Here is a 27,954-nt window from a genome sequence, read left to right as displayed (position 1 = left end):
CACCCGGCTGAATAACCCAAATAACATTTATTCCATTTCAATGAAACACTGATGCAACACAAGGAAGCCCCACTTCCAGATTTGCCGCTCAGGATCTCGCCTTGACATCAGTGACGGATCCTTCACCTGAACCGAAGTTTCCAGCTGTTGACAGCTTCTAGTAGTCGTTCACGTCTCTGTCGCTGTCATAAACAGGCAGTAAAACAGACATTCGGAGGAGTTTTCAAACACGTGGCAAGCAATTCATGAGGACAGTTTTACATTCCTGCATTCAGATGAGGTTCTGTCACAACGATACAATCAAAATAAGTTACAGGACATGCTGAGGAGGTCTGAATTTCAGACAGCAGCGAGCCTGTCGCGTCCCACGGGGACACACATGCAGGCGGCTAATACATGTAGCTCAAACAACCAATCGCATCTGTACCATTTTAATAATAATCTAATTATTCCGACGCCCATTCATTCTTATTGTAAACCCACAGACGTGTTTAAGAAAAAAAGCACTAAAAACAATAATGAATAAAGGCACTTAAAGTCTTCATGTTTTCCAAAAAGGCAAATGATACCCATGAATGTCCTAAAAATGAACCATAAAACATAAAAATGGTGCTGCGATTACCTAGAAATTTTCAAAAATATTCAAAATCTCCAAAAGCTGAAATTTTTTTTTTTTACTCCAAAAATATGTAATGACAAAAACAGCAAACTCATTGGATGGCACCACTAAAAGAATTGTCGCATTTTGAGGAGTTTTGTATTAAAAAAAAAAAAAAAAACTCCTGCAACAGTTTAAGCTTTAACAGTTCATTTGAAAGTTGAATTCTAAAGGCAGGACAAGAAAAGATGATGGAAGAAGTGTTTTCTACTGGTCCCTGTTAAGAAATAAAAGATTTACATGTTTTTACTGTCTGGCTGTCGACTCCTTCAGTCACCAGCACTGGTTATCATCGACTCAATCTCCATTTGCTCTGATTCAACCCTGAACGCAGGACTCTGGGCTTCTGCTTCCTCCGAAAAGGAGGGAAAGGGTGATTCTCATAAGAGAGGAGACGGTCTTCCTCTTTCACACCCGCTCAGGGTTGCCAGTCACTCTGCGTCTTGGGAACAGCTTTCTCTTTAGCAAGATGAGCTGCAAAAAAGAAGAAGAAACGACTTAAAAGTGCAGAGTCAAGACAAAAAAAAAAGAGCATTTCGCAATGTGTCATATTTTCCTAGTGAGAAACAACAAAAAAATTCTTCATGATAGGAATTTGTTAGTTTATTTTACGGTAAAAATAAACAGCTTTAACCCTTGTGAAGTCCTAACATTGTTTACTTTCCTATGGGTCAAAAATGACCCACTTCGCCAAAGTTGCCAAAAAAAAGCGACAACATTGAATGAATATAAATATGTGTGTGTCAAACTATGAGTTTGTGTGTGGCCTTTGAACTTTTATGCTCGTCAAATGATTTTACAATTCACGGGTCAAAAATGACCCATAAGCAATTTATTTACCATAGTGCTGTACACTCTAAATACTGGTAAGAAAAAAAATGTTTCATAATAAAGTTATAGAATTTGTTAGTTTATTTCTAACTTCTCAAACCCTTGTGTGGACTTAACATTTACTTCCCTTGTCCTATGGGTCAAAAATGACCCACTCCACCAAAGTCCCAAAAAAAGCAACTTCATTAAATTTTGAATCTGTGTGTGTTACAGTGAATTACAGAGTTTGTGTGTGGAATTTGAACTTTTATGGTGTTCAAATCTTTTATAATTCACGGGTCAAAAATGACCCATAAACAATCTTTGTACCCTAGAGGTGTACAGCCCACGGTCTGATAAGAAAACAAAACCAAAAAAAATGATTCATGATAAAGTTATAGAATAATTTGCTTATTTTTAAATGCTTTAACCCTTTTGTGGTCTTAACATTCTATTAACTTCCCATATCCTATGGGTCAAAAATGACCCACCCTACAAAAATAGAGCAGCTTCATTTAATTTTTAATTTGTGTGTCAAACTTTGAGTTAGAATGAGTTTGTGTGTAACCTTTGAACGTTCCTGGTGTTCAAATATTTTTTTAATTCAAGGGTCAAAAATGACCCATAAGCAATCTTTGTACCCTTGAGGTGTACAGCTCAGTTTGATAAGGAGAAAAAACCAAAAAAAAAAACAATAAAAAAAAACTTTTGTTTCATGATTAAGTTACAGAATGTTTTATTTTATTTTTAAACTCCTTTAACCCTTGTGTGGACATAATGTTGTTTACTTCCCTTGTCCTGCGGGTCAAAAATGACCCACCCTACCAAACACCGAAATCAAGTTACATCATTGAATTTTAAATATGTGTGTGTAGCTGTGAATTAAAGGAACCTTGTGTGTGGCCTTTGAAAATTTCTAGTTTTCAAATGATTTTACAATTCATGGGTCAAAAATGACCCCTAAGCAATCTTTGCACCCTTGTGGTGTACAGTCCAGTCTGGTAAAACATAACAGTAAAAAAAAATGTTTCATGATAAAGTTATAGAGTTTATTAGTTTATTTCAAGTTACTTTAACTCTTAACAATTTGTTTACTTCCCTTGTCTTACGGGTCAAAAATGACCCCACTCTACCAAACCCCCAAAATAGAGAAATTTTATTAAATTTTTAAATCTGTGCATGTAACTGCGAATCACATAGTTCGTCTGTGGCCTTTGAACTTTTCTGGTGTTCAAACAATTCTATAATTCACGGGTCAAAATGACCCATAAGCAATCTTTATAGAGGTGTCCAGCCAATGGTCTGATAGGAAAACAAACAAAACAAAACCAAAAAAAGTTATAGAATGGTTTGTTTATTTCAATTGCTTGTCGTCTAAACATTCTGTTAACTCCCTTTGTCCTATGGGTCAAAAATGACCCACACTACCCCAAAATAAAGGAACTTCATTTAATCTTGAATCTTTGTGTGAAACTTTGAATTAAAAAGGTCTTTGAATTTTTCTATTTTTCTGGGTTCAAATGCTTTCATAATGCACGGGTCAAAAATGACCCAAAGGCAATCTGTGTACCCTAAATGTGTACAGCCCTCATGTTAACATTAACAAAAAACTAAGTATCACTTTTCGATAGATTGAATCCCATTAGGGAAAGTCATACATTTCTAAGTTGGAGAATAACAGGTTCAGGTATTTTTACTACAACTCAACATGGTAAAGGGTCACTTTTTACCCGTAACACTATGGCTATGACAGGAAGTAGTTTATTAGTGGGTTGTGGGCGGGATTGTAGCTTGTTCTTTTTTATTCCCATTCATAAAAAATAGGATCTTGCTAAAATAAATATATACTGCTTTACTTGCAATCAAGAAGTAAGAAAGTTTATTTTTAGCAGCAGCAGACGAAAACCTTTTTTCTTCACTTCTGATCCCCTTAATCTACAAGCACCCCAGGACTCCTCAGATGCCAAGAAGAAATAAAATGTCTGAGTGTGGCGGTGCACTGCTCGCTGACAGCACTCGTCCCAGCAGAGATTTTTCTGAGGTCGCTTCAATTGTTAACCTTTCTTTAAAACGGCTAAGGAGAAACTGGAGCCCTTTGGATTAGAATAAAGAGGCTGCCTACTGCTCAATGTCAAGCCTGGGTCGGATGGTATTCCCTTAACAAGTGTTCGCTTTTGTTTTACTGGGTATCAAAAGAGAGAAAGTATCAGGGAAGTCCTTTTAATGTCTAAAATCTCAATATTTCTGCAGTTCCGTCTAAACTTGGAACAAACAAAATAAAAAGTCAACAAAGACGTTCTGGTTTTGCATTTCATAAACAAATACTGAAGGTCTTCGGTTTGACACATGAGACGGACAGACCTCGAACAACGATCATAGCTCAGGAGTGAATCATGGAAAGGAGGATGTGCGATGGGAAACTGACCTGCTCGGCGAAAAAGGACATCACGGTGAAGACCACCAGTGTCACCAGGACGCAGTGGGTCCAGAACTTGAGCTTGTCGCGATACACGCGCCTGCAGAACAAAACATCCCAGTTATTTAGACCTGCGACACGTCGTTAAACACGGAGACCTGTGCTTCCTGCGGGGAAGGAGGTCGTCGATGGCGACACGTCTCAGTTAAACACACCAATGCGGGGGGGCAGCAGGGGCAGGAGGGTGACAAAGTGACATCACCTTGAGCCTGTCACCACAAATTCAGATGTAGGAGGAAATGGAAAGCAAAGACGGACAGAAAAGTCTGAGCTGTCATAGCGGTATCCCGGTCTAAATTTAAAGCCTCTGCTTCTGAATGATTAGCTTAAATGATGAAAATCCTGCTTCATAAATTCCTCAAAGGGTGAGGGGTCAGAGGGGTCACAAAGGGCCCAAAATGCGCTTTGGGATGACAGGGTAACCTGGAAATTAGGCTAACTAATCTTAATCCTGGAGCAACTTTTTAATGCATTTTAAAGGGAGTTTGACCATTTTTTTGTTCATTGTGGGTTGCAGCAATAAATAGTGACAAAAATAAAATCAATCAATAAAATAGAGGTCAAATTTGATACTATGGGTCAAAAAATTCAATTTCTGCACACATTCAATAAATGGAAAAATTTTGACAAAAAGACATGCTACCTTTTTAGATATATATATATATATATATATATATATATGAATAATAACACAATCACAATCAAATGGAACTATTGAGATTTTCAAGTTTTGGCTAAATCTTTACACGATGACACATTCCTGTTAGCTACGATTAATATTCGTTTTTTTTATTTATGCAGATTTTACACTTTTTTATTGTGAGGTTAATTTGAACAAAGTAAAAACTAAATTAAAAGCTGGAAAAGGAATTTCATTTGAAACATTTTAGGGATGAGCCGATATTTTTTTCCGGCCGATACCGATAACCGATATTTCACCTGCAAAAATGGCCGATGGCCAATATTTGCCAATATCAATATTTAAGCGTCTAAAATAGCACAAAGTTTAAATGTCTTTTTTGCTTCTTTTTTAGAAATGCCCAACTTTTTTTGACTGTACAATCACGTTGTACTTAATCTTTTCAACACAGGATCTCATAGGAGCAAGTATCACTTTAAACTTTAGAAATATATCTGAAAACATTAATTTACTGACTGTTTGACTTAAACCATAACCTTCTCAGTGCCGAGGATCTATTATGAACAAGTTTGCATTTCAAAAAGTAAAGTGCAACTGAAAACAGTCAGAACAATATTGTTATTTTTATTTATACTTCAGAGGCAGTTTAATTAAAAAAACTGAAGAATTTACATAAACATGTATTCTTTATGGGAGGTTACTTAACTATTAAGAATCATATATTAGATGTGGATATGAGCAAATACATTTAAACTTCTTTAATTTTGATCATTTTGATTTTATTTGTTATATGTTTTTTTTTATCTTCAGTAGTCACTGAAGATGGTGGAGCTTTTATCTGAAAATGGTGATGTGGTTTACACTTTAATTGCTGAAGTTTTTTTTTTTTTTACTGAAAATGCAAAAAGTTATTTCCAAAATATTAAATTTGCTAAAAGACTGGGAATTTCGTTAACGAACTATGAAAGAGCGCTGGACCTAAATTTCTGAAAAAATTGTAGTAAAATAGCTTAAAAATCCCTAATATATGCCAATTTTGCAAAAATGTAGTTACTATGTTGTTTAAATATGAGCTAAACTCGAAATTAGCCCAAAAAACCTCAGTAGTTACCAAATTAGCCAAAAACCTAGCTTTTTACTAAAATACTAGCTAAACTCTAAATTATCTTAAAATCCCTCAGTGAACTAAATTAGACAAAAACATTAGCCTGTTGCTAAAATAAAAGCTAAAATCCAAATTAGCCAAAATGAACCTTAGTAGTTAACAAATTAGCCAAAAACCTAGCTTGTTACTTAAATACTAGCTAAACTCTAAATTAGCCAAAATAAACCTTAGTAATTAACAAAATAGCCAAAAAGCTAGCTTGTTACTTAAATACTAGCTAAACTCTAAATTAGCTTAAAATCCCTCAGTCAACTAAATTAGTCAAAAACATTAGCCTGTTGCTAAAATAAAAGCTAAACTCCAAATTACCCTAAATAAACCTTAGTAGTTAACAAAATAGCCACAAAACGTTGGCATCAGTTAAAATATTAGTTAAATTCCCAATTAGCATAAAGAAACTTCAGTAGATGCCAAATTAGCCAAAAAAGCTAGCACGTTGCTTAAATACTAGCTAAACTCCAAAACAGCCTAAAATTCCAAGTAAACTAAATTAGTCAAAAACTTAGCTTGTTTCTAAAACAGAAACTAAACTCTAAATTAGCCTATAAAGACCTAAGCAGATAACAAATGAACCAAAAACGTTAGCATATTGCTAAAATATTGGTTAAACTCCAAATTAGCATAAAAAACCTCAGTAGATGCCAAACTAGCCCCCCAAAAAGAAGAACATTGCTTAAATACTAGCTTAACTCCTAAATAGCATCAAATTCCTCAGTAAACTAAATTAGCCAAAATTGTTAGCATGTTACTTAAACAGAAGCTAAACTCTAAATTAGCCTAAAAAAATCTCAGTAGCTTAAATATTAGGTAAATTCCAAATTTTATTAAAGTGTGATTGAGTTTTTACGTGCCGTAAAAAGTACAGAAGAGAGCCGGAGAATCCCTATAGTGTGAATACTTACTAAGTACTGTATTTACACAAATATATCAAGAATATCTTCTACCTGCAGACAAAATAGTGTAAATTGTCAAATTAAACGAAAAAAAATTAAATATGTTTTGGATAGTTTATAAGAGAAAAGGTGTCTGTAGAAAACATTTTTATTTATTTAAAATCATAAAACGCCTCACCAAATATCTAGAAACTTCTCTACAAAAATCTGAATTATAGAGATGTAAACACAAACAAACTTCAGTAGGAATTGAACAACTGGAGTGCGTACCACTCCTGAAGCTCCTCCATGTGCAGGAACCGGTTGCGGTATTCTCTGGGCAGCTCAAACTGGGACGGCAGCGGGAACATGGACTCGTAGAAATCTCTCAGCACTGCTTTCACTGTGGCTGCGTCTTTGTGGCTGTGGTCGATGTTATCGTTCAGACATATGAACTTCCTGTTGATGGGAAAAAAAAGAAGAAGAAGTTAGTGGTGTTTGAACTGAGATTCAAACTAAAGTTTCTCATCACCTGGGATTCTTCCGGATGTCGTCTAACTGCCCGACCACGTGGGACACGTTGGTTCGTACCATTTTGAAAGCAATCTCCTCCTCTCCCATTATTTCAAACCTAAGGAAACAACAGTCACCACTATGTCCATGATTATTATTTTTAAAAATATCAAGAGGTTTTAGGTCTGACTTGTATTTATTCTGGTCTTTGAAGGCTTTGTGTATCCGTTCGGTGATGGGTTTGCAGTGGAGAACGAGGCCTTTAGTGACAGGAGGCTGCAAGTGTAAAGAAGAAATCCATCAGTTTGGCTGCTAAAATGGTTTAGTAAGCATTCACACTATAGTGATTCTCCTACTACTTTCTGTACGTTTTTCAGCACGTAAAAACTTTCAACAATCTTGATATCAAAACGTTCAGCATGTTCGAAACATTACTGTTTTTTTTTCTTTTTTTTTTGTATTCATAAACTTTATTGTTTTCGAAATGTTTAGTTTACTGAGGAATCTTATGCTAATTTAGAGTTTAGCTAATATTCTAACAACATGCTAACGTTTTTGGCTAATTTGTTATCAACTGGGGTTTTTAGGATAATTTAGAGTTTAGCAACAGGCTAACGTTTTTGAGTAATTTAGTTTCTGAGGAATCTAATGCTTAATTTAGAGTTTAGCTAATATTCTAACAACATGCTAACGTTTTTGGTTGATTTGTTAACTGCTGAGGTTCATTTAGGCTAATTTAGAGTTTAGCTTCTATTTAGCAACAGGCTAAAGTTTTTGAATAATTTAGCTTGCTAAGGAATTTTAGACTTTTGGGGAATTTTAGGAATTTTTGGAGTTTAGCTAATATTTTAGCAACATGCTAACGTTTTTGGCTAATATGATAACTACTAAGGTTTATTTAGGCTAATTTAGAGTTTAGCTTTTATTTTAGCAACAGGCTAACATTTTTGACTAATTTAGTTCACTGAGGAATTTAAGGTTATTTTGGAGTTTAGCTAATATTTTAGCAACATGCTAACGTTTTGTTTACTGAAGAATTTAAGGCTATTTTGGAGTTTAGCTAGTATGTAAGCAAAGAGCTATCTTTTTTAGTCTACTTTGGCATCTACTAAGGTTTTTTTTCAGGTAATTTGGAATTTCACACATATTTTAAGCAGCACACAAAATATTTTTGCAAAATTGGCATGTATTAGGGATTTTTAAGCAATTTTACTACAAATGTTTCAGAAATTTAGGTCAACTTCAGCGCTCTTTCATAGTGCTTTAACAAAATTTCCAGTTTTTAAGAAAATTTAACATTTTACAAATAGCTTTTTGAATTTTCAGCAAAACCCTTCAGAAATTAAAGTACATTGTGTCACCATTTTCAGTAAAAAGCTTCAGCATCTTGAGTGACTACTTTCAACAAAAAGCATTTACACTAGCAGGTAATGCAACTTTTCTGTTTTATTGTTAAAATTGTGTGTTATTTCCTACCATGCTTGGATCATAATAGGCTTCCTGAGTGGGGCTGACCAGGTGCAGCTGAGTCAAGTTTGTTGGGAGTGTCTTAGAGCAGTTTATCAGCATCTGTTCCAAACCGGTCAAATCCTAAACAAAAACAGCAACAAAAAAAGATTTAAAAACATGTTTTTCTTGAAAAAAAAAAAAAATTCAAGTTGAAGCCGACCTGGAGGCTCAGAGGAAGGTCGTGTATCCTCGTGGCAAGAGTGCGAATCTCGCGGTCCGACAGGACGCCTGAGTGGTCGGTGTCGATCTCGTCAAACACGTCTGTAATGTTGAGCTCCTGCTGTGCGCTCATGAGGAAGTAAAAGTAAGAAAAAGCAAACTGCATGTCCTCGGAGTGGCGGACACGGTGGGCCGACGTCTTGTCGAACTCCTCCGGGAAGCTGAAAGAAGGAAGCGTGGAGAACTCTATAAATATAAAAGTTTGCTTCTTCCCACTCCTTTTCAAGCAATCAAACTCTACTTGACTTTAGCTAATAATTACTGTATTTAATTAATCAAATGTGACATAAGTATGTTTGTTTTTTTATTTTCTAATCAACGCATTTCCTTATTTCTGTAAAAAGGTTAAAAAATCTGTGTGTTTTATCCTGTATTGTCCACAATCTATGCTTGAAATAAACCAGATCAATCAATTTTAGGGGTGCAGGGGGAAGTCGATTTAGCCATATATCGCAATATTTCATTTGGTGATACTTGTATTGATTTTAAATGCTGACGAGGCGATATTTAATGATGTATTTATGAGCGCCCTTCACCGTCTTGCTTTGCACCTAAACCCCGACCACTAGATGGCAGAACAAGCGGAGCTGCAGTGCAGACTGTCATGTAAATAAAGTGTCTTAGACACATTTAAGCACCCTCCTTCATCCTGTCATCACTTAAAAATGTTTCTAGGTTTCCCTTTATTTTTGGAGCACCAGTTCAAGCACCGTTCAGGCTCTTGAACAGTTTAAAAGCTACATTTTGGAAATAAACAGAAATCTATTTCCTCAATCATACTTCTAGAACCTTATTGGTTCATTCTGTTTTTTTTCTTAAACTTAAAAATAATTTACTGTGGAAATCAGACAACATTGACTGTTCCCTGTAAGAACAAATATTTCTTAATTTACCAAAAGAAAAGTACCATGAATTTGTGAGTACAAGTAACTTGTACATGAGATACAGTTGAAGTCCTTAACGTTGTGACCATCAAATAAAATTAATTTTACCATAGTATTATTATGAAGGGTGTATTACTATTCAGGTAGAATTTTTTTCTAAGTCATTCTCTTTAAAAAAAATAAAATAAAATAGAGAAAAATGGTTCTGCTACAGTCTTGAGATATACCGCGATATGTCTTGTATCCTGAGTCGCGTATCACACTAAGTATTGTATCCCGGTACGTATTGCAATAAGTATCATAAAATGATATGATACATATATGATGCATATCCTGAAATGTATCATAACAGATATGTATTCAATACGTATCGTGATATGTATCATTACACGATATGTATTGTACTGCGATACGTATCGTCATATGTATCATTACATGATATGTATTGTATCGCGGTACATATCGGAAAATGTATCATAACAGATATTTACTGTATTGCGATACGTATCATGATATGTATCATTACACAATATGTATTGTATCGCGAGTCGCGTATCGCATTAAGTATTGTATCGCGGTACATATCGCAAAATGTATCATAAGAGATATGTATAGTATTGCGATACGTATCGTGATATGTATCATTACATGATATGTATTGTATCGCGATATGTATCAAACCACAGTATCGTGGAATGTATCGCATCGCCAATACACACTCTTAGTGATATGTATTGTATCGCAAGTTGCGTATCACATTAAGTATTGTATCGCGGTACATATTGCAATATGTATCATAACATGATATGTATTGTATCGTGATATATATCAAATCCAAAGTATGTATCATATCATGTGTATCGCATAGACACTCCTAATGAATTTCTAATGACGCTAAATGTCGCTCTGCAGAAACTATGACCTAGAAAATTACTTTTTTTTTAATTTTAACTAAAATCGGCATAACTTATAATTAAAAAAACATTAGGAAGGCTTTTAAAATAGATCAAAAGACGATCTAAATATTTTGGCTAGGCTTAAACGATTGTTTCCTTACGTGTCCTGCAGCTCCTGCATGATGAGACGGTCGATCATGTGAGGCATGTGCGCTGGAACCTTTCGGGATGCAAATCCAAACTGGCCGTTGAGCAGCTTGTTGACGTGACGGAGCGAATCAGCGAAGGTGTCTTGCAGCCTTCGCCCCGTCGCTGCAGGATCGCTCCGATACGACAGCTCGCTCTGGAGACGCTCTTCCTCCTGTGGAGTCATCGCAACATCACGTTGAGTCAGAAGAATCCCTGACTAAAACGTTAAAGCTCTGACGTCTACTCGCCTCGAGTAAGGCCTGGAAATATTTCCTTCTCTCCCACGGCAGGAAGCCTCGGTCTGAGGAGACGAAGTGCTGGAGCCTTCGTCCGACCGGAGGAGCGCTGGCCGCATTATTCCCAGCGTCCACTTTTTTCTTTTGAGAGATGCTGCTTAAAAGTTTGGAAGTTTTGGGTTTCTCGACTGCAGCTTTCACAGGTTTTGGAGTTACGTTCAAATTGTCATCGATGCTGACAGGAATGAGAGGAGTGCTCGGTTTACCTACAACTTTCCTGGATTTTTCCTTCTTTGCGTGTTTGGGAACATTTCCAGCTTTAAAATCGTTACTGGGTTTTCCCTGAACTGCCTGAGAGGTAACGCGCTCCTTCTTTTCAGCCAAAAACGTAAAGGGTTTTAGCAGTTCAGCCTTGGTGAAGTTATAGCCTTTCACAGTGATGTCACCGAACAGAAGCTTCTCCTCCAGCTTCTGAAGCTCGCCGCGTACGACGGCGGGTAAAAGGGACACGTTTACAGACGGGACCTCGATGAGAGCTTCAGGTTCATCGGGCTGCCTCCTCTTTATCTTTGGTCCTTGCTTTTCCTTGGGAATATCCGAGAACGGGAAGACGGGCTCAGGAGTGGAGGGCGGCGTGGCTTCTTTTCCGGCCTCTTTGCTGGCGGCGAGGGACGAGTTGGCCGGCGTGACCTCTCGGGTGTCGACGGCCACACTGAAGCTCATCAGGAACTCGGTCTCGTCGTCTCTCTGGAAGGTGATGTTGTACTGGATCTGGGTGGCGTTGTGGCCGGGGTGGAGCAGCAGGTGGATGGTCTTCCACTTGTTGGCGACGGACGTGTGGCGCACCACTGGATTGTCGCCGACGTGGGCCTCGGAGATTCGGCGGGCGACCTTGTCGAAGCTGAAATACGGTTTGGTCTCTCCCAGAGGGAGAACGTACAGAGTCTGATTCCTGCGCAGGATGACGCGGTGCAGCTCGCCAAAGTGCTCTGTAGAGAAACAAAAAGATTTCAGAAACGTGACAAACCTAAAGCCTGAGTCACATGTGTGTCTTTGAATTAACTATGTCCAGCCCTCCAATCACCCGGCCCCTGGGCCTTGACTTTGACACATGTCATACAGGTCACTTTTTGCCCTCCTGTATCCACTCATAAGAGTAGTTGTGACTAAACCATTCAGTCCAGGAAAAGCAAACCTCTTCACCTACCTTGGCCACAATCGCCCACGTCGAACCCACAGGAGAGCACATTGCAGGCCTGATCGCAGAACTTGTCTGCCAGCCATGAGTTCGCACAGCCCTGATTACAGTACAGCGTCCCTCCGATGCCCCCCAACCCAGCGGCAAACTGCCACACTTGTCCTCCAGCTCCGCCTTGTCCGACAACGCCTGCAGGGAAGCGGCCGTTGGCGCCCGCTCCTGTTAGAAAGACGAGGAGTGAAGGGTGACCCATCACGCAAAAACCCGCCTCATAAATACTGTCCACCTCCTTACCCAAACAATCCCCTCCATCCCAGTCACAAGCGGAGTTGTTGCACGCTTTGTCACAATACCCATCTTTGATCCAGGATCCTGGGCAGCCCTCTGCACAGTTGGGAACGGGCCAGGTCAGGTACACCTACAAATTTAAGGAATGAAACATTTAAAAAACGACTAGACTAGTCCGAGTCCAAGACTATCCTTCCTCCGTCATCCACACACCTTCTGTCCTTTGGAGTGGCTGTAGAAATCATCCGGCCAGACGTCCTCCCCAAACATGACGTCGTCGTTCAGGTAGATAAACTTCCGCGAGAGTCCTGGGATCCGGTGGATGTGCGTCTCTATGGCAGGAGAGCTGAAAGTGGGGAGGTGGCTGGTGTTCAAGAAGATGTCCTGAAGATCAAAAAGATCCAATTTTTGGACAACTGCTGATGTAAAATCAAGAGAATACTTTGTGACTCCGAATTCTAACCTGATGCGTGACAACTGTCACTCTAGGGTTGTCCAGGTTGAGCCAGGACGGTATTTGGCCGTTAGTGACGATGAAGATGTGTCGCACCCAGGGGGCGTGTCTCTCCACCGAGCGCAGCGAGTAGCGGAGCTCCTCGTTGTCCTCAAATCGGCTCGCGGAAACGTCTTCATCTTGTTTAGACTGTAATACACAAAAACATTTAGTTCAGTATAGACCATTTCACTACATTTAAATGTAATATTTGTCTTATAAATGCATAAGTGCACCTGAGAAATGGCAGTGAGGTCCCAAAACAAGTAGGCAGAGCTAACGGTTAGCTCCTTCCCATCTAGAGTCAGGTTCTTCTTAGCCTGCTGGGTCAGATCGGTGAAATCCTGAGGGCTTTTCAGATGGAGCAGAGCGATGCTGGCCTCCGAGTACAACTCAAACTGAAGGGAAGAAAACTGGAATTTATTTCATGAAGATAAAAGTCAGAATTAAAAGCAGAGAAAATTGGTCCATCCAATTTTCAGAAGCTGAATCACTTTTGGGGACACTGCTGCTAGCTTGATGCTAGCTTGATGCTAACATAGAATGAGATTTCCCATAGGACGGCTAATGCTAACGTTCAGTCGACATAAACATACATTGCTGACTAAATGAACATCTTTATAAACTCACAGGCTTTAATTTTCCAAACTTCTTAAAGGAAATATTTTTAAATAAACAATTTGTGGTCCGAAGGATCATTTTTTTGTTCATTCTTTCTTCTTCTTCTGGAATAAGGTGCACTTCTATAGCACGATCGCCACCTAGTGGCCAAACTGAAACGCCCTCCAGGAGAAGCAGAACAATTGTTGGAGCTTCTCCATTTGAGAATCCATGAAACACTGTATGGTATCAACAATCTCATTATAATTTCACTAAAACATTTTAAAAGTATGTGAACTGTATCAGTTTAATATGAAAATCTTCAAACATATAGTAGATTATTTCTACACAAATGTGCAAAAATGTTTAACGTTTACTTTAATATCTTATTTGGTTTCATTAATAATGATAATAAGCGTTCGTTTTTAATTTTATTTAATAAATCTCCTAATTTTGTTAACCAAGTATTAAATAAAAGGTAAATTTAACAATAAAGCTCCTAATTTTTTTATTTATTGGCCCAATTTAGATTTTACATTTTTTTCCTTAATTGTAAAAACAAAAAAGCAATTAAAACACGTCACCTGGCTCAGCTTTAATTTAATAGGATTTTATTTTGAAGAGTATATTCTCCTCCCTGGAGTTTAATTTGAACTATTGATGTACAGTTTAGTGTTCTTTGCTATATACTGTATGTCATCTGTGTTTTACATAAAAAATGTTTTAAAAAAATGTTTTTTCAAAGCCTTTAGACTTAAATAAATGTCAGTAGCTTTTTATTGGAAAAAGAAAACAAAATTGCCAATTATATACTGTATTTCTGAGCTTCTCAATGGTTAATAACTAATAGAAAAACCAATTGAACAGAAACTTGGAATACAGTAAAGACATACTCTAATATAAAAGAATGTTTTTGGTGTTTTTAACTTGTTTTTGTGGCATTTTTTTCTGATTATGGAGGACATATATTTAGAGAATTAAACTGAAATGTATATTTCTGAGTATTTCTTATTTCAAATCATTATAAATCAGGTAGAGACGAAAAATTCAGTTTGATAAAGAGCGTATTTGATGTATTCACTTGCAGACCAATAGAGTTGTGGAGGGCTGTAAGCTAGTGGGAGAGCTCTTAGCTATGGATGATGGGAAGAGGGGCAGGGTTGATCCAGACCAACAGTCCCACCAACAACTTAGGGGTGGATTTCTAATGAACTTCTACAGAAAATATGTCCTATAATGTATATATTTATGATTAAAGTGGCAAAATCATAATTAAAAGAGTACTGGGAACGCTTTTAAAATATATAAAAAAATTATCAGAGTGGGTCTTTAAACAACTTTTTTTTTAATCAACTATCATGTTAACCATCATTTTAGGAGCAACAATAAATATTTATCTAAAATCCTTAATGGTGATTTTTTTTTTTTACTGAAAATGCAAAAAGCTATTTCCAAAATTATAAATTTGCTAAAAGACTGGGAATTTCGTGAAAGAACTATGAAAGAGCACTAGAGCTAAACTTCTGAAAAATTTGTAGTAAAATAGCTTAAAGATCCCCAACACAAGCCAATATTGCAAAAACATTAACTGTGTTGCTTAAATATGGGCTAAATTCCAAATTAGCCCAAAAAACCTTAGTAGTTACCAAATTAGCCAAAAAAAGCTAGCTTGTTGCTCAAATACTAGTTAAATTCTAAATTACCTTAAAATTCCCAAGTGAACTAAATTAGACAAAAACATTAGCCTGTTGCTAAAATAAAAGCTAAACTCTAAATTAGCCTAGAAAGACCTTAGTAGTTAACAAATTAGCCAAAAAGGCTAGCACATAGCTTAAATACTAGCTAAACTCTAAATTAGCCTAAAATTCCCAAGTAAACTAAATTAGTCAAAAACTTAGTTTGTTGCTAAAATAAAAGCTAAACTCTAAATTAGCCTAGAAAGACCTCAACAGATAACAAATTAGCCAAAAACGTTAGCATACTACTAAAGTATTAGTTAAACTCTAAATTAGCATAAAGAAACTTTAGTGTATGCCAAATTAGCCAAAAAGGCTAGCACATTGCTTAAATACTAGCTTAACTCCTAAATAGCATAAAATTCTTCAGTAAACTAAATTAGCCAAAAACGTTAGCATATTAGTAAAGTATTAGTTAAACTCTAAATTAGCATAAAGACACTTGAGTATGTGCCCAATTAGCCAAAAAGGCTAGCACATTGTTTAAATACTAATTAAACTCTAAATTAGCTTAAAATTCCCAAGTAAACTAAATTCGTCAAAAACTTAGCTTGTTGCTAAAATAGAAGCTAAACTCTAAATTAGCCTAGAAAGACCCCAACAGATAACAAATTAGCCAAAAACGTTAGCATGCTGAGAAAATATTAGTTAAACTCCAAATTAGCCCAAAAAAACAAGAACATTGGTTAAATACTAGCTTAACTCCAAAATAGCATCAAATTTTTCAGTAAACTAAATTAGCCAAAAACGTTAGCATGCTGAGAAAATATTAGTTAAACACCAAATTAGCATAAAAAACCTCAGTAGATGCCAAATTAGCCCCCAAAAAAACAAGAATATTGCTTAAATACTAGCTTAACTCCTAAATAGCATCAAATTCTTCAGTAAACTAAATTAGCCAAAAACGTTAAACTCAAATAGATTTTTTTTTATTGTTTTTTTTTTTTTTTTTTTTTTTTAGAAAAGATAAATATATTCTAAGAAAGTTGTAGCGTTAACTGGAACAGAATGACAAAGGAGAGATCGGAAAATGATCTGACCTCATATTCACATTCAGGGGTCCCGCGGGGGAAGAGGCGTCTGATCTCAGCTCAGAAACGTGAGGCATCTTCGGAGCGCGAGTGTTTGATTTTTGAACGTCCAAACTATCTGCATATCAAAACACTCCATATTTAACCCCCACGTGGATGAGGTCACTGCGTTTACATCCAAAAGTGGACTGAAACTTTGGGGTTTTTAATGCAAAAAAATGTGGTAAACACTTAAAATTCTGCGTATAAACAAGATTTTATACAACAAATCATTTTGATATATTATAATACAGAAATAGTGCTTTTACTTTGAAAGAATCCTCGTCCAAACACGTGTTCTGCCACTTTTCTTCTCCTCCTGTTTTTAGTCTAGGGGGATTATCTGGGATTTATGAACCCAGCGGTGAGACGAGCCTCAGATCACGTTGCTTTTTTATTTCAGTTCCCTTTATAGTCCTGATAATGCTCTAACAAAAGACCTCACAAAGTAGAGACGTGGTCTGACTCACACTCACACAGGACCAACTGAGCATCTAGCGGCAGAATTTAAGGTTTAAAACTGTAATTTTTAATTGTTAACACAACAATTCCAGTAGATTTTGAAGGAGAAAAGCGGCGAACGCCGCTTTTCTCCTTCAAAATCTGCTGGAATTATCGTGTTAACACTTATAAAAATCTACAGTATATTACATTTTTTGTGTTTAGGTGTCACAAAATGTATTATAACCAAACTAAAAGAAATTAATTCCTCTAATCCTCCCCGCCGAGTCAGTTTATAGATAACTTCTGCGCCCTCTTATCCTCCCATTGTTGTGGGTTTTAAAATAAAGTGTTAAGGAATTATGTAATTGTTTCAAGCGTGTGCCAACGGCGCTACAATTAGCCCCGCTGTTTTACTACAACACACCTGTCACCAAAATGCTTCTGAAGCTAACTGAGAATTCCCCAGAGGAGGATCTGCACTTTAAAGCACCTCGAGTTATTTGGAAAATACATTTAAAAAATGGCTTAAAGCACTGAAGAGATACCGATAACAATGACCCAATCTGATTTTCAAGGGTTTTAACGTATTCTTATTGGATTTTTCCAATATATAGAGAGAAAATGACTCTTACAATTTCTGAATATTTTATTCAAATTATTGTGAATTGGGAGTAGATGAAAAATCATAGCTTGAAAAATCTCCCTGCTTTGACCTCTCGGCAGTAGGGAGGGGGAAGGGGGCGGGGTTAATTTGCAGTCCCACCCCCTTCTGGATGATTAATTAACAAAAATACATTTAAATACATTTTGTTTTTCACATAAATTCTTTATGTTATGGTCTATATTCGCTAATGTAGGGTGTATAGATGCACGCAAGTTTTTCGCAAAGACTTCTGGGAAATTTCTAGTGAACTCGATTTTGAAATTGTGTTGAATTCTCAAATATGAATGGTTTGATAAAAAATTACATTCAAACATGTTTTGTTCCGCAAAATTTGTTCCACCGCAATGCATTATGGTCTATATTTGCTAATGTAGGGAGTATAGATGCACGCAAGTTTTTCGCAAAGACTTCTGGGAAATTTCTAGGGCACTATTTTGGAATTGTAGATTCGGACAGCACTAGAAAATGGCGAACCTACTATATAGTGACTGGTGAAGGAAATCGGACACGTCTATTTATTTTATGCTAACCAGGAAAATCTCTGTAACTTGTGAGAAAATTCAAAAGAAAAAACAAAGAAAGTAGCCAAAAAAACTCAGTTGGGAGTGACTTTTTGGATGAATTAGGATTCCACCATAGACTGTAGAAAAATATATGTGGGATATAGATCCCACAGTTATAAAATATTCTCAACAAGGACGGTACACGAGATTTAGTATTAGATTTAAGTTTTTTTTAATACTTCATCCCTTAATTTGACTGTTAAATATCTGTTTTGTGGGTTTTTTTTTTTTTTTTTTTGCTTAATTATGATTTTATTTTCACTGTGGCTCCACTGAAATGAGATCATCAACACTTTTGTAATTTAAATAAAGCTGTGAATTAAACAGACATTTATTTGACAATCTCAGAATAAAAATCTTGAAATTGGCTATTTTTACATTTCTTTATAGAGGCCTAAATCTTCTTCCATTAAAACAGACCATGATAATATGGAAAATACATCGTAATATCATATATATATATATATATATATACATATAAAACTTAGGGTGCATATTTTACATTTTTCCACCCTAAAAGTTCTGCTTTTGCTTTTTTCTGTTCTATTTTTAAATGTAGACACATGGAAATCTCAGTTCATGGAGGACACCTTGTGGACACACCCAGCCTTCTTTCAAGCATTTAATTACACTCTAATACAAACACATCAACACAGACGGAGACAAACGTGGGGGCGGGACTCGATGGGCGACAGCGGGGGGCAGTTGATCTGAGTTGTACTCCAGCTTTCATCACCATATCACTCAATCTAAGACCGGCTATAAATACCGGCCACCTCCCGCTGCAGAGACGGCCCCTGCAGAGTATGCACATCATCCCCCTTTCACAGAAGCGCCCGAGCGACACCAGGAAACACCTTGAAACCCAAACTGTTCATTGTGCCGAGGCGCGTGTACCCAGAAACCCTTCAGATCTTTTCCGTCCTGGACGCTGCACGCCGTGTCATGTTCAGCTCCTTCCAGCTTGATGGCGTAAAATAAGCAAGATGGTTCAGAGGGGGGCACTAAAATCCTGGTGACCTTTTGGGGGGCTGGCTGGCGCCACGCCACTCAAAACAGTTGGTCTAATGTTAACCCCCACGCCGCCGACTAGAGTTACAGCCCGAATGCCGCTGGTCATCATCACATGACCCAGCCGGAGCAAACACGGAGACCGGTTAGGAACAACTGGTTTGATGAAATGTGGGTTAAATGCTGTTATCATCACAGACACTCATAATATTATTGTTTAGTCTGATTAAGTTTAATTTTAGCTTTTAATACAAACAGTATTTCAGCATCTACAAACAGCAAATTCAGGTCTAAATATTACTACAAAAAAAGATAGTTCTGGTGCACACCAGAATTCAGTACTAATATTTTTTACTTCTAGCTTCTGGTGTGCACCAGTTAGTTTCAAATGTCCAGTGGATAGTATCTGGTGGACACCAGTTATTTTCTAGTGTGCACCAGTTAGTTTCTAGTCCGCACCTGTTAGCTTATGTGCGCACCAGTTAGTTTCTAGTGCGCACCTGTTAGTTTCTAGTCCGCACCTGTTAGCTTATGTGCGCACCTGTTAGTGTCTAGTGCGCACCTGTTAATGTCTAATGGGCTCCTGTTAGTTTCAAGGGCACACCTGTTAGTTTCTTGTGGGCACCTGTTAGCTTCTAGTGCGCACCTCTTCATTTCTAGTGGGCACCTGTTAGTTTCTTATGCGCACCTGTTAGTTTCTAGTGCGCACCTGTTAGCTTCTAGTGCGCACCTCTTCATTTCTAGTGGGCACCTGTTAGTTTCTTATGCGCACCTGTTAGTTTCTTGTACGCACCTGTTAGTTTCTTGTACGCACCTGTTAGTTTCTTGTACGCACCTGTTAGTTTCTTGTGTGCACCTGTTAGTTTCTTGTACGCACCTGTTAGTTTCTTGTGTGCACCTGTTAGTTTCTGGCACGCACATGTAACCAGTTCTATTTTTTTTTACTTCTATGTCCCTTTAGGAGTTCCGTACTTACATAAAAAAATATATATTACAGTTGTAGTTTCTATGAAACAGGATTTTTTTCTAGTTTGTGCTGGCAATAAAAAAAACAATAAATTATGTTAAATTTAATTAAAATAAGTAAGTACAGCATTTTATTATTTTTGCTGTTGTTAAAATTACCTCTAGAAATAATATAATAAAATAGGGTGGATGTAATATTTATTATTTTCCAGTTATGAATAAATAAATGTCTCCAAACTAAAACTTAAGACCAGAATAAAAAATCAAATACTTGATTTTCCTTTGTATAAATCAAAAACAGATAAACTAATAATAGTTGTTAGATTAAAAAAGAATCTATTGTGAAAAAGCTCCAGCCACAGTTATAAAAAATCCATCAGTTCATTAGAAGACAAGACAGCAGTCATGAGCAGGACGACCCCCCTCCCCTCCTCTCCAGTCTGCCATTGTTTACCAGGAATATTTGAGTGTAATCCATGTTCATTAGAGGCATTCCTTCCTCTCTATATAAAAGCAAAGCTATGATTAGAGAAAATTATTAGATCCACAAGATACCAGCCAGTGAGACAAACAGAGACTCTTTATCCTCTGTTGAAAACAAACAAAAAGTCCAGAATGTTCCGTTTTAAAGGAGAAATAAGATCGTCTTAGACTACTAGATTATTTTAACGTGTTTTAGTTCAATCTTTAAAGGAATAATGATATAAAAGCTTCCCCGGAATGACAAAACATGACATTAGTGGCAAAATTATTAATAAGAGCAACCTTTCCTTTGCAACCGAGATAAAACTCATTTAGGAAAAATGTTTTTATATTTCAAATATACATAATGAATTAAAATAAAAGGGAAATAAAAGCCAGGGTGGACATTAAACGACTATCAATGCAACTCTGCCACCTGCTGTTTAAAAGTTCAAACTCTTCCTGTTCGAGCATCCTTTGTAGATATTTTCAGCTTTTTTTCACAGTAAAAGGACAAATTTGAGCCTTTCCAAAGAAGTGTTTTCATTTCTATAATTCCTTTCAAATAAAATCAAAGTATTTATTTGTTTATTTTGACATAAATTGAGGTTCCAGCTCACAAAACTCACAAAAACAAGAAATGGAATTATGGAAAATAAAAACACTTTTCCGTTATATTCTTTTTTTTTAGGCTCAATAAATAAAGTTTCAGAAGTGTCTGCGTCACCTCTTTGATCTTGCTGGTCACCACTGAGGGCAGTTTGACCCGCAGCTGCTCCTTCTCCTTGAAAGATGGCGGGAAGCCGCTCAGATAAGCCAAAGACTGCATGCGGATCAGACCGGGAGCCTCTTTATCTGTCGTCTGGATGGAACGATAAACTTTATGCTGCAGCTGTTTTACAGTCGAAATGATCCGGATCACTTTATATCCACACTCACCAGGTAACATCTGGACACGGAGAACTTCTGGACTTCTTTTAAGACGTCGGTGTAGGCTTTATCAGCTGTAGAAACACACGAAGAATAAACAGAATTAGGACTTAAAGGGTTTTCTTTTATGAAACATTTTATGAGAGAGACTATCACTGGGTTTTATTTTGAAAGTCAAACGTCCAACTTTTTGTACAACTTTAACCCTTTAACACCCAAAAAACAAACAAATAAAAAAATGTATTTTTTTTCTACTGCTTATTGCCATTGTACAGAGCCCCTAAAGAGACATCGAATTAAAAAATAAAAATGAAAGTAAAAAAAAAAAAAAAAAAATGCTGAAAAAAATACATAAACAGTTATCCAGTTTTTTTTAACTTAAATTTTTAGAATAAAAAATGTTGATTAGTAACTGGTGTGCACCAGATAGTAACAAAAAAATGTTTTTTTAAAAATTGAAGTAAAAAAAAAAAAAAATACTGACTGGTACGCACCAGTTACTATCTGTTGCACATCAGTCTGTAACTAGATTTTTTTTTTTTCACTTCAATTTTTAGGAAAAATAACTTTTTTTTCCTTCCATTTTTTTTTCTCCGATGTCCCTTTAGGGGTTCTGAACCTCAGGGAGTAAAACACACAATCAATATTTTTAAAAACATGTTTTCTAAATGTTAAAGGGTTAAAGTAAAAATAATCATAAAGGTGCCGTACACGTGTGTTACACACTTCCTTTAGAGGTATAGCAATATTTGTATAACTTTAGATATTTGTACATTATCAGTGCTCCATAGATCCACATCTACAGAAAGTAATTTTTGGGAAAAAAAGGACAATTTAGCTCTAACAGGGATAAATGTTGCAGCAGGTGTCCTAAATATTTTTCATTTAAGGTAAAAAAAATCAACGTTTTCATTGTAAATAACCAAGTTTACCCATAGGGGACATAATACTACCTGATGCATGTTTTAGAATTCACATAAAATACACAAAAACAGAAAATCAGATTTCTATCACAAATATGAATTAAGCAGATTTAATTAAGTCACATTGAATCTTGTTAATAAAGATCAATTCAAACTAGAAGAAATATTAAATTAAAGAAAAAAAGGGAAGATCAAATATTGCAATAAAAATGCAATTATTGAAGCAAAAATTTAAAATATGTGATGCACAAATATACATCTTACATTGATATATAAAAAAGCTGGCAGTTTCTTTTTATAATTTTTTAATATTAACATGTCAAAGGCTCGCATTTAAAGCATATAAAGTCGAGCATTTTTTATCAATAGCTTCCAAACCACGTGACTCAACGAGATGAAACGCGTGCCGAATTATTAAGCGTCTCAGTTTGTCTCTTACCGTCAGCCTGCGAGTGGAAGACGACCACAGAGACGGCGGTGGGGGGGTGGAAGGGTTTGCTCATGACCAGCAGCTCTTTGGCGGCGGAGAGGGAAGCAGAGAGCGCCGGCAGCTCTTTGAGCGTGACGTTGGCCGGCAGGGCGGGATCCAGCGCCAGCATGGGCGCCGTGACGCAGTGGGACAGCAGGCACTCGGGCTTCACGCTGCAGACAGACGGTGATGCTCGACACAACACGTCTCAACTGAGACCTACGATTCGTTTTCACACGTTCAGCAAACGTCTTATCGGTGGTTAAATTAAGAGGAAGCCGCAATAGATGCTGGTTTAAACGCACAGGAAATACCTGTCAGATCAGACGTTTAGAAAAGAAGCTTTCAAGAATCTTCGTTATATTTTCTTTAAATGTTTTATTACTAAACGTCCTTGTGGTTCACAGGGTTGCTGCTTTGAGACTTAAAGAGGTGCTAGAAAGTCAACTCTAAAAAGATAAAGAACAAACACTTCCTTTAGACTCTCAGACAGAAAACGCTTTAAATTATAACACTTTTACAGAAGGGGTCTCTTTTTTAAGCTAAAGTTTATTTTAATCTGCAGCTGCTTTAAACTTCATTCGTACACGAGATTTTGTGTACAAACACTTAAAATGTGATATAGATTTTAACCCTTTACACCTCCATTGTGGCTCTTTTATTCAAGAAAAATTAAAAAGCTTCTAAATGTTAAAAAGCAGCTATAAAGTAATAGTAAAGGGTAAAAAAAGTCAAACTAACTCATTTATAAACAGAGCGTATCACAAGTCGAACCACAAATTTTCACACATTTTTGTGCGTCCTGTCCTAAAAAAAAAAAAAAAAAAAAAAAAATCAACAGACGTTAATAACCAGAACCAGTATTAAGGCGCACAACACTACATAAAAATGCACAAACAATTGAGGCAACAATTTCCGTGGATCTTATTAAGTTAAGTTATCCCAACTCTGGTCAGTATTAAGTTTTTTTTCCACAGACTTTTTGAGTTTATTTTCTTAATCCTACAAACACAAATTATTTTTGCATTTTTAAGTTAAGCAAATTAATGAATTTAAGCTACTTCAACTTAATTATTTTGCTTCACTTTTACTCAAAAAAGTCCATGAGGTTGAATTCATTTGAATCAAAAACCATCATAGCTTTTTTGCTTCAATTGTTTCTTCTTATTAAGCAGATTTTCTTTTTTTTAAATTAAGGAATTTTAAGTTTTTTTGAAAAATATGACATGGCATTTTGATTTGTTAGATTCATATTTCTGGCAGAGATGCACCAACAACAGAGAAATTAACTATTTTTATGAATCCCTGCTCACATTACACTTTCTATTTCTACATTAAGGCGATCAGATGTGACAGGGTGCCTTTTATTTTGAAAGGAACTTGAGTCAAAAGTTAATTTTTTTTTTTCAATTTTTGTTTTTTTTTCATGCAAAATGAACAACAGTTAATTTATGTTTATCATAATAGTAACAATGGTAGAAATACAAACACTGTCTTATTTTTTTAAAGGGTGAAGGAAGACTTTTTGGCTCCTGCTGGGTCGTAGTCGGTGAGAAATCAACCCGAATGACTCTTTCAGAGTAAAAGGTTAGACCTTCACTGTACAAGTGGAAGTCAGCTTTTAAGGTGCGACAGATAAATAGAAAATAAGAGTAATTTAAGCCTCGTTTCCACTGAAAAAAACTGCATTTGCATTGTAAAATGGACCCCTAGCTTAATTGAAAAGTAGAATGGACCGGTTGGGGTGGACTTCCCTGTCCCGGGTCGCTTCCTCCAGCTCCTCTGGGGGACCCTAAGGCGTTGCCAGGACAACCGAATCCGAATTTTTACCCTACGTTTAACCCTTCAAACGGAAAGTTATGGAAAAATTGTGTTTTCAAATTTGGAGTTTGCTACTCTACGATGACATCATCAATAGTCGCCCGTCAGCTACGTTAGCGCGGAGCTGCTAGCGCTCGTAAATACATTTTACATGAAAGATGATATTTAAAGAGATTAATTTGATTTCATTACATTTAAACGTTTCTCTAGAGTGTCACGTATCACCCTCTGCCACGAGGGTTAGCCCCCAAAATATTATTTTGGACCCCCCTACCACTTAAAATGCCCCTACAATTGGAGGGGTAGGGAGAAACCGTAGGGGAAGAGTTTATATTTGGTCGTAGTCTCTCCAGTGCATTCTGGGTCTTCTGCCCAGTGGGACATGCCTGCAACACCTCCCCAGGGAGGGATCCGGACCAGACGCCCGATCGACCTCAACTGAGTCCTCTTGATATGGTGGAGAAGCGGCTCTACGGCTGACCGAGCTTCTCACCCCATCTCTAAGGGAGCTAGTTCATTTCAGACAGTTGTATTTGTGATCTCGTTCTTCCTTCAAATCAAATAGAAAAATTGTGGGTTGTGTTTTGCACTTACCTATCTTTTGGCACTTCTGTTGTGTTATTCGTGTTTTTCCCCAAACGTTCCCTGTTGGTGAAAACAATGTTAGATCTCTATAACGTCCAATCAAATCAAAGTAAACCATCAATAAATGAGTCTGTTTCATAAATTAAAGACAAATTTATAGTAAAAATTCATTCATCGTTTGTTCATTCAGTAAATTAAAAATAAACGATAGTCAAACATGTTTGAACAACTTCCCTTTAGGTTGCGGAAATTAATTAATCGATTTAAATCACATAAAGCTAAAGTCAGCTAGCTTGATGCTAACGTATAATGGAATTTCCCATAGGACGGCTAATGCTATAAACTCACAAACATAAATTTTCCAAATTCTTCAAGGGAAATATTTTTAAGAAACCGTTTTTAGTCATATTTTCTTTTTCTTCTTTTGGCATAAGCTGTAATTTTATACTGTGATCGCCACCTAGTGGTCAAACTGAAACACCCTTCAGGAGAAGCAGAACAATTATTGGAGCTTCTCTGTTTGAAAATCCATTTTTAGGAACCAGACTAACACATTTTTTATTTATATATATATACCTATATCTATACAATGGTTACCCTAGAAGATTATCTATGGGATTTTTTTTCAAACTCTTTTCAAACATATCTTATAACAAAACATATGAAAATATCATTTTGGCACATGTGTAGCTCCATAGAGGCAAGGATGTTTTCCTGCTTCTTTTTTTCTTTTTTTGCCTCCTCCAGTGTAAAACTGGATTTTGTGTGACAGCCAATAACTTATCGCTTAATCACCAGTCCCAGCCACAACGGGACAACTGCGATACAGATACCCACAGCTCATAAATGGAGCTTCTTTAGTTTGAATTTGGAGCTTTTCTGCTGCAGAGACGAAGGATGAGGATAAGGAGAACCTACCTCAGCGCTCTTTGCTCCTCTGCCAGCTGTTCTTTGACCTCCTTCAGCTCCTTCAGCAGACCAGAATCGGTGCCGTTGACCCATGTGTACACTACATCAATAGGCATAGGCAGACAAAGCCTGTAGAGATCCAATTACAATTTATCTGTCACTTTTGCAGAAATTATCACATATTTTACACTTAATTTGATCCATTTTTTGTAGTGGATTTTTCTAAATAATGGATTACCATTAGTAGAGCAAATATTAACTTATTTTAGGGTTAAAGTTTACCTGCTTTGGAATGATTTCCCACCCACATTGTCTCTGTAGGAGTCGAACAGCACATGGTACTGATCCCGGCTCCACTCCACCACCACCTAGAAGCAGATCCCATTCATTCCTTCTTCATATAACTCATTTAGAATCACATATGTAAAGAGGAAATATTCGGTTTTAATAATCGTAGGTTAGTTTACTTCTAAACAGTTATTTTTACACAATAAAAACAGTTTTAAATAAATAGATAACAGTGCAATTTATACTGCCGAATATAAAATCAGACATAATAAATGTTTTTAAAATGCTCAAACTAATGTTTTAAATGCATTTAAACGATTTTAACCTGCAAATGACCTTAAAATGTAGGTTTTCTCAAAGGAGTTTGGTGGATTTCTTCTTACAGTTGGCTTTAAACCAACACTAACTGACGGTATGTCAACACATTTGAATCAACAAAACGAGCCTCACCTCTCCGAACTGGAAGGCGGAAACGATCATCAGCACCAGACCCCCGAAGCAGAGGTAGAGCCCGTACCGGTGAGACAGACAGGTGTACGTCTGCCTCTGCAACAGCTTCAGAACCGAGTTCACGACGGCCATGACCCTCCTCGGTGAAGCATAGCGTGGCATTCATTCGACGTAAGTACGAGGAAACGCAGGTAGACGCGCCAAACACGAGAACTTCACATCACAAGCGAAGCGGATTTGTCAGCTGACCGCCAGCCAGGCTGGATGACACATGACAACCACATCTCACGCTTGATCGGCGACGGGGATTCATCGAGCTGTGAGCTCATTATCGCCCCTAGCGGACTGGGGTGGGAATGCCCGACAAGTAATGTAGTTAAAATAAAAGAAAAATACATTAAAATGTAATTGAAAAATAATCATAAAATAAAATACAATTAAATAAAAGTAAATACCATTACATTTAATTTAATTCAATAAATAAATAAATAAATAAATACATAAATATATAAATAAATAAATAAATAAATAAATAAATAAATTCATAAATACATAAATAAAATAAATTAAATTAAATTAAATTAAATTACATTACATTACATTAGATTACATTACATTACATTACATTACATTAAATTACATTTACATACCCCAGTATCACAAAACAGTTGTATCAATGGGTTTTTGTCTGGGTTTACACAAAACTAAATTAAATTAAATTAAATTAAATTAAATTAAATTGTTAAATCAATGTAAAACTAGTTATTGGCAGAAAAACGAAAAAAAAAATCCTATAGCTATTCCAGGTAATTCAGATTTTAAAAAAAAAGAAGAGTGGAATGAACAAAAGAGAATCTGAAGAGGATTCCAACATTCACATAAATAAAAAAAATAATGTTCTTTAAATTGTATTTTTTCTGATAATAAAAATAGTTATTACCATCAAACTGAAAACAAAATAACTATATTGAAAATTGGGTGGCATGGTGGTGATTAGTGCTTTCGCCTCACGGTAAG

The 27,954-nt window shown here is 36.4% G+C and overlaps 1 protein-coding gene across 2 annotated transcripts; it reads right to left on the bottom strand.

Moving 5' to 3' along the window:
• Positions 1-8: 8 nt before the first annotated feature.
• Positions 9-27,324, bottom strand: gnptab (N-acetylglucosamine-1-phosphate transferase subunits alpha and beta). 2 transcript variants are annotated; one of them, XR_002920607.2, is made up of 22 exons: positions 26,938-27,324; positions 26,482-26,567; positions 26,209-26,328; positions 25,300-25,350; positions 22,855-23,057; positions 21,502-21,566; positions 21,290-21,424; positions 13,283-13,444; positions 13,017-13,196; positions 12,767-12,937; positions 12,560-12,683; positions 12,275-12,484; positions 11,080-12,056; positions 10,804-11,003; positions 8,804-9,023; positions 8,611-8,724; positions 7,325-7,410; positions 7,154-7,252; positions 6,913-7,080; positions 3,894-3,984; positions 899-1,132; positions 9-182 (listed from the first exon to the last, which is right to left on the bottom strand). XR_002920607.2 is itself a non-coding variant. In XM_024284873.2 (21 exons), exons 1-21 carry the CDS (start codon positions 27,097-27,099, stop codon positions 1,067-1,069), a joined length of 3,690 nt encoding a protein of 1,229 aa, XP_024140641.1. In that variant the 5' UTR covers positions 27,100-27,324; the 3' UTR covers positions 9-1,066. The 2 variants fall into 2 exon arrangements, 1 of the variants encoding a protein (XP_024140641.1); XM_024284873.2 differs by having other exon boundaries at positions 9-1,132.
• Positions 27,325-27,954: the final 630 nt, after the last annotated feature.

The sequence above is a fragment of the Oryzias melastigma genome, linkage group LG23 (assembly GCF_002922805.2).
Source record: "Oryzias melastigma strain HK-1 linkage group LG23, ASM292280v2, whole genome shotgun sequence".
NCBI classification, from domain to species: Eukaryota; Metazoa; Chordata; class Actinopteri; order Beloniformes; family Adrianichthyidae; genus Oryzias; species Oryzias melastigma.
Note: the sequence above shows the minus strand (reverse complement) of the source record. Positions and strands in the feature narration are given on the sequence as shown.

Coding starts and splice junctions, on each gene's coding strand:
- gnptab (XM_024284873.2), bottom strand. CDS start 27,099: ATGCCACGCTATGCTTCACCGAGGAGGGTCATGGCCGTCGTGAACTCG. Junction 12,684..12,766: donor GCCACTCCAAAGGACAGAAG/GTGTGTGGATGA, acceptor TTAAATTTGTAG/GTGTACCTGACCTGGCCCGT. Junction 7,253..7,324: donor AAAGACCAGAATAAATACAA/GTCAGACCTAAA, acceptor TTGTTTCCTTAG/GTTTGAAATAATGGGAGAGG.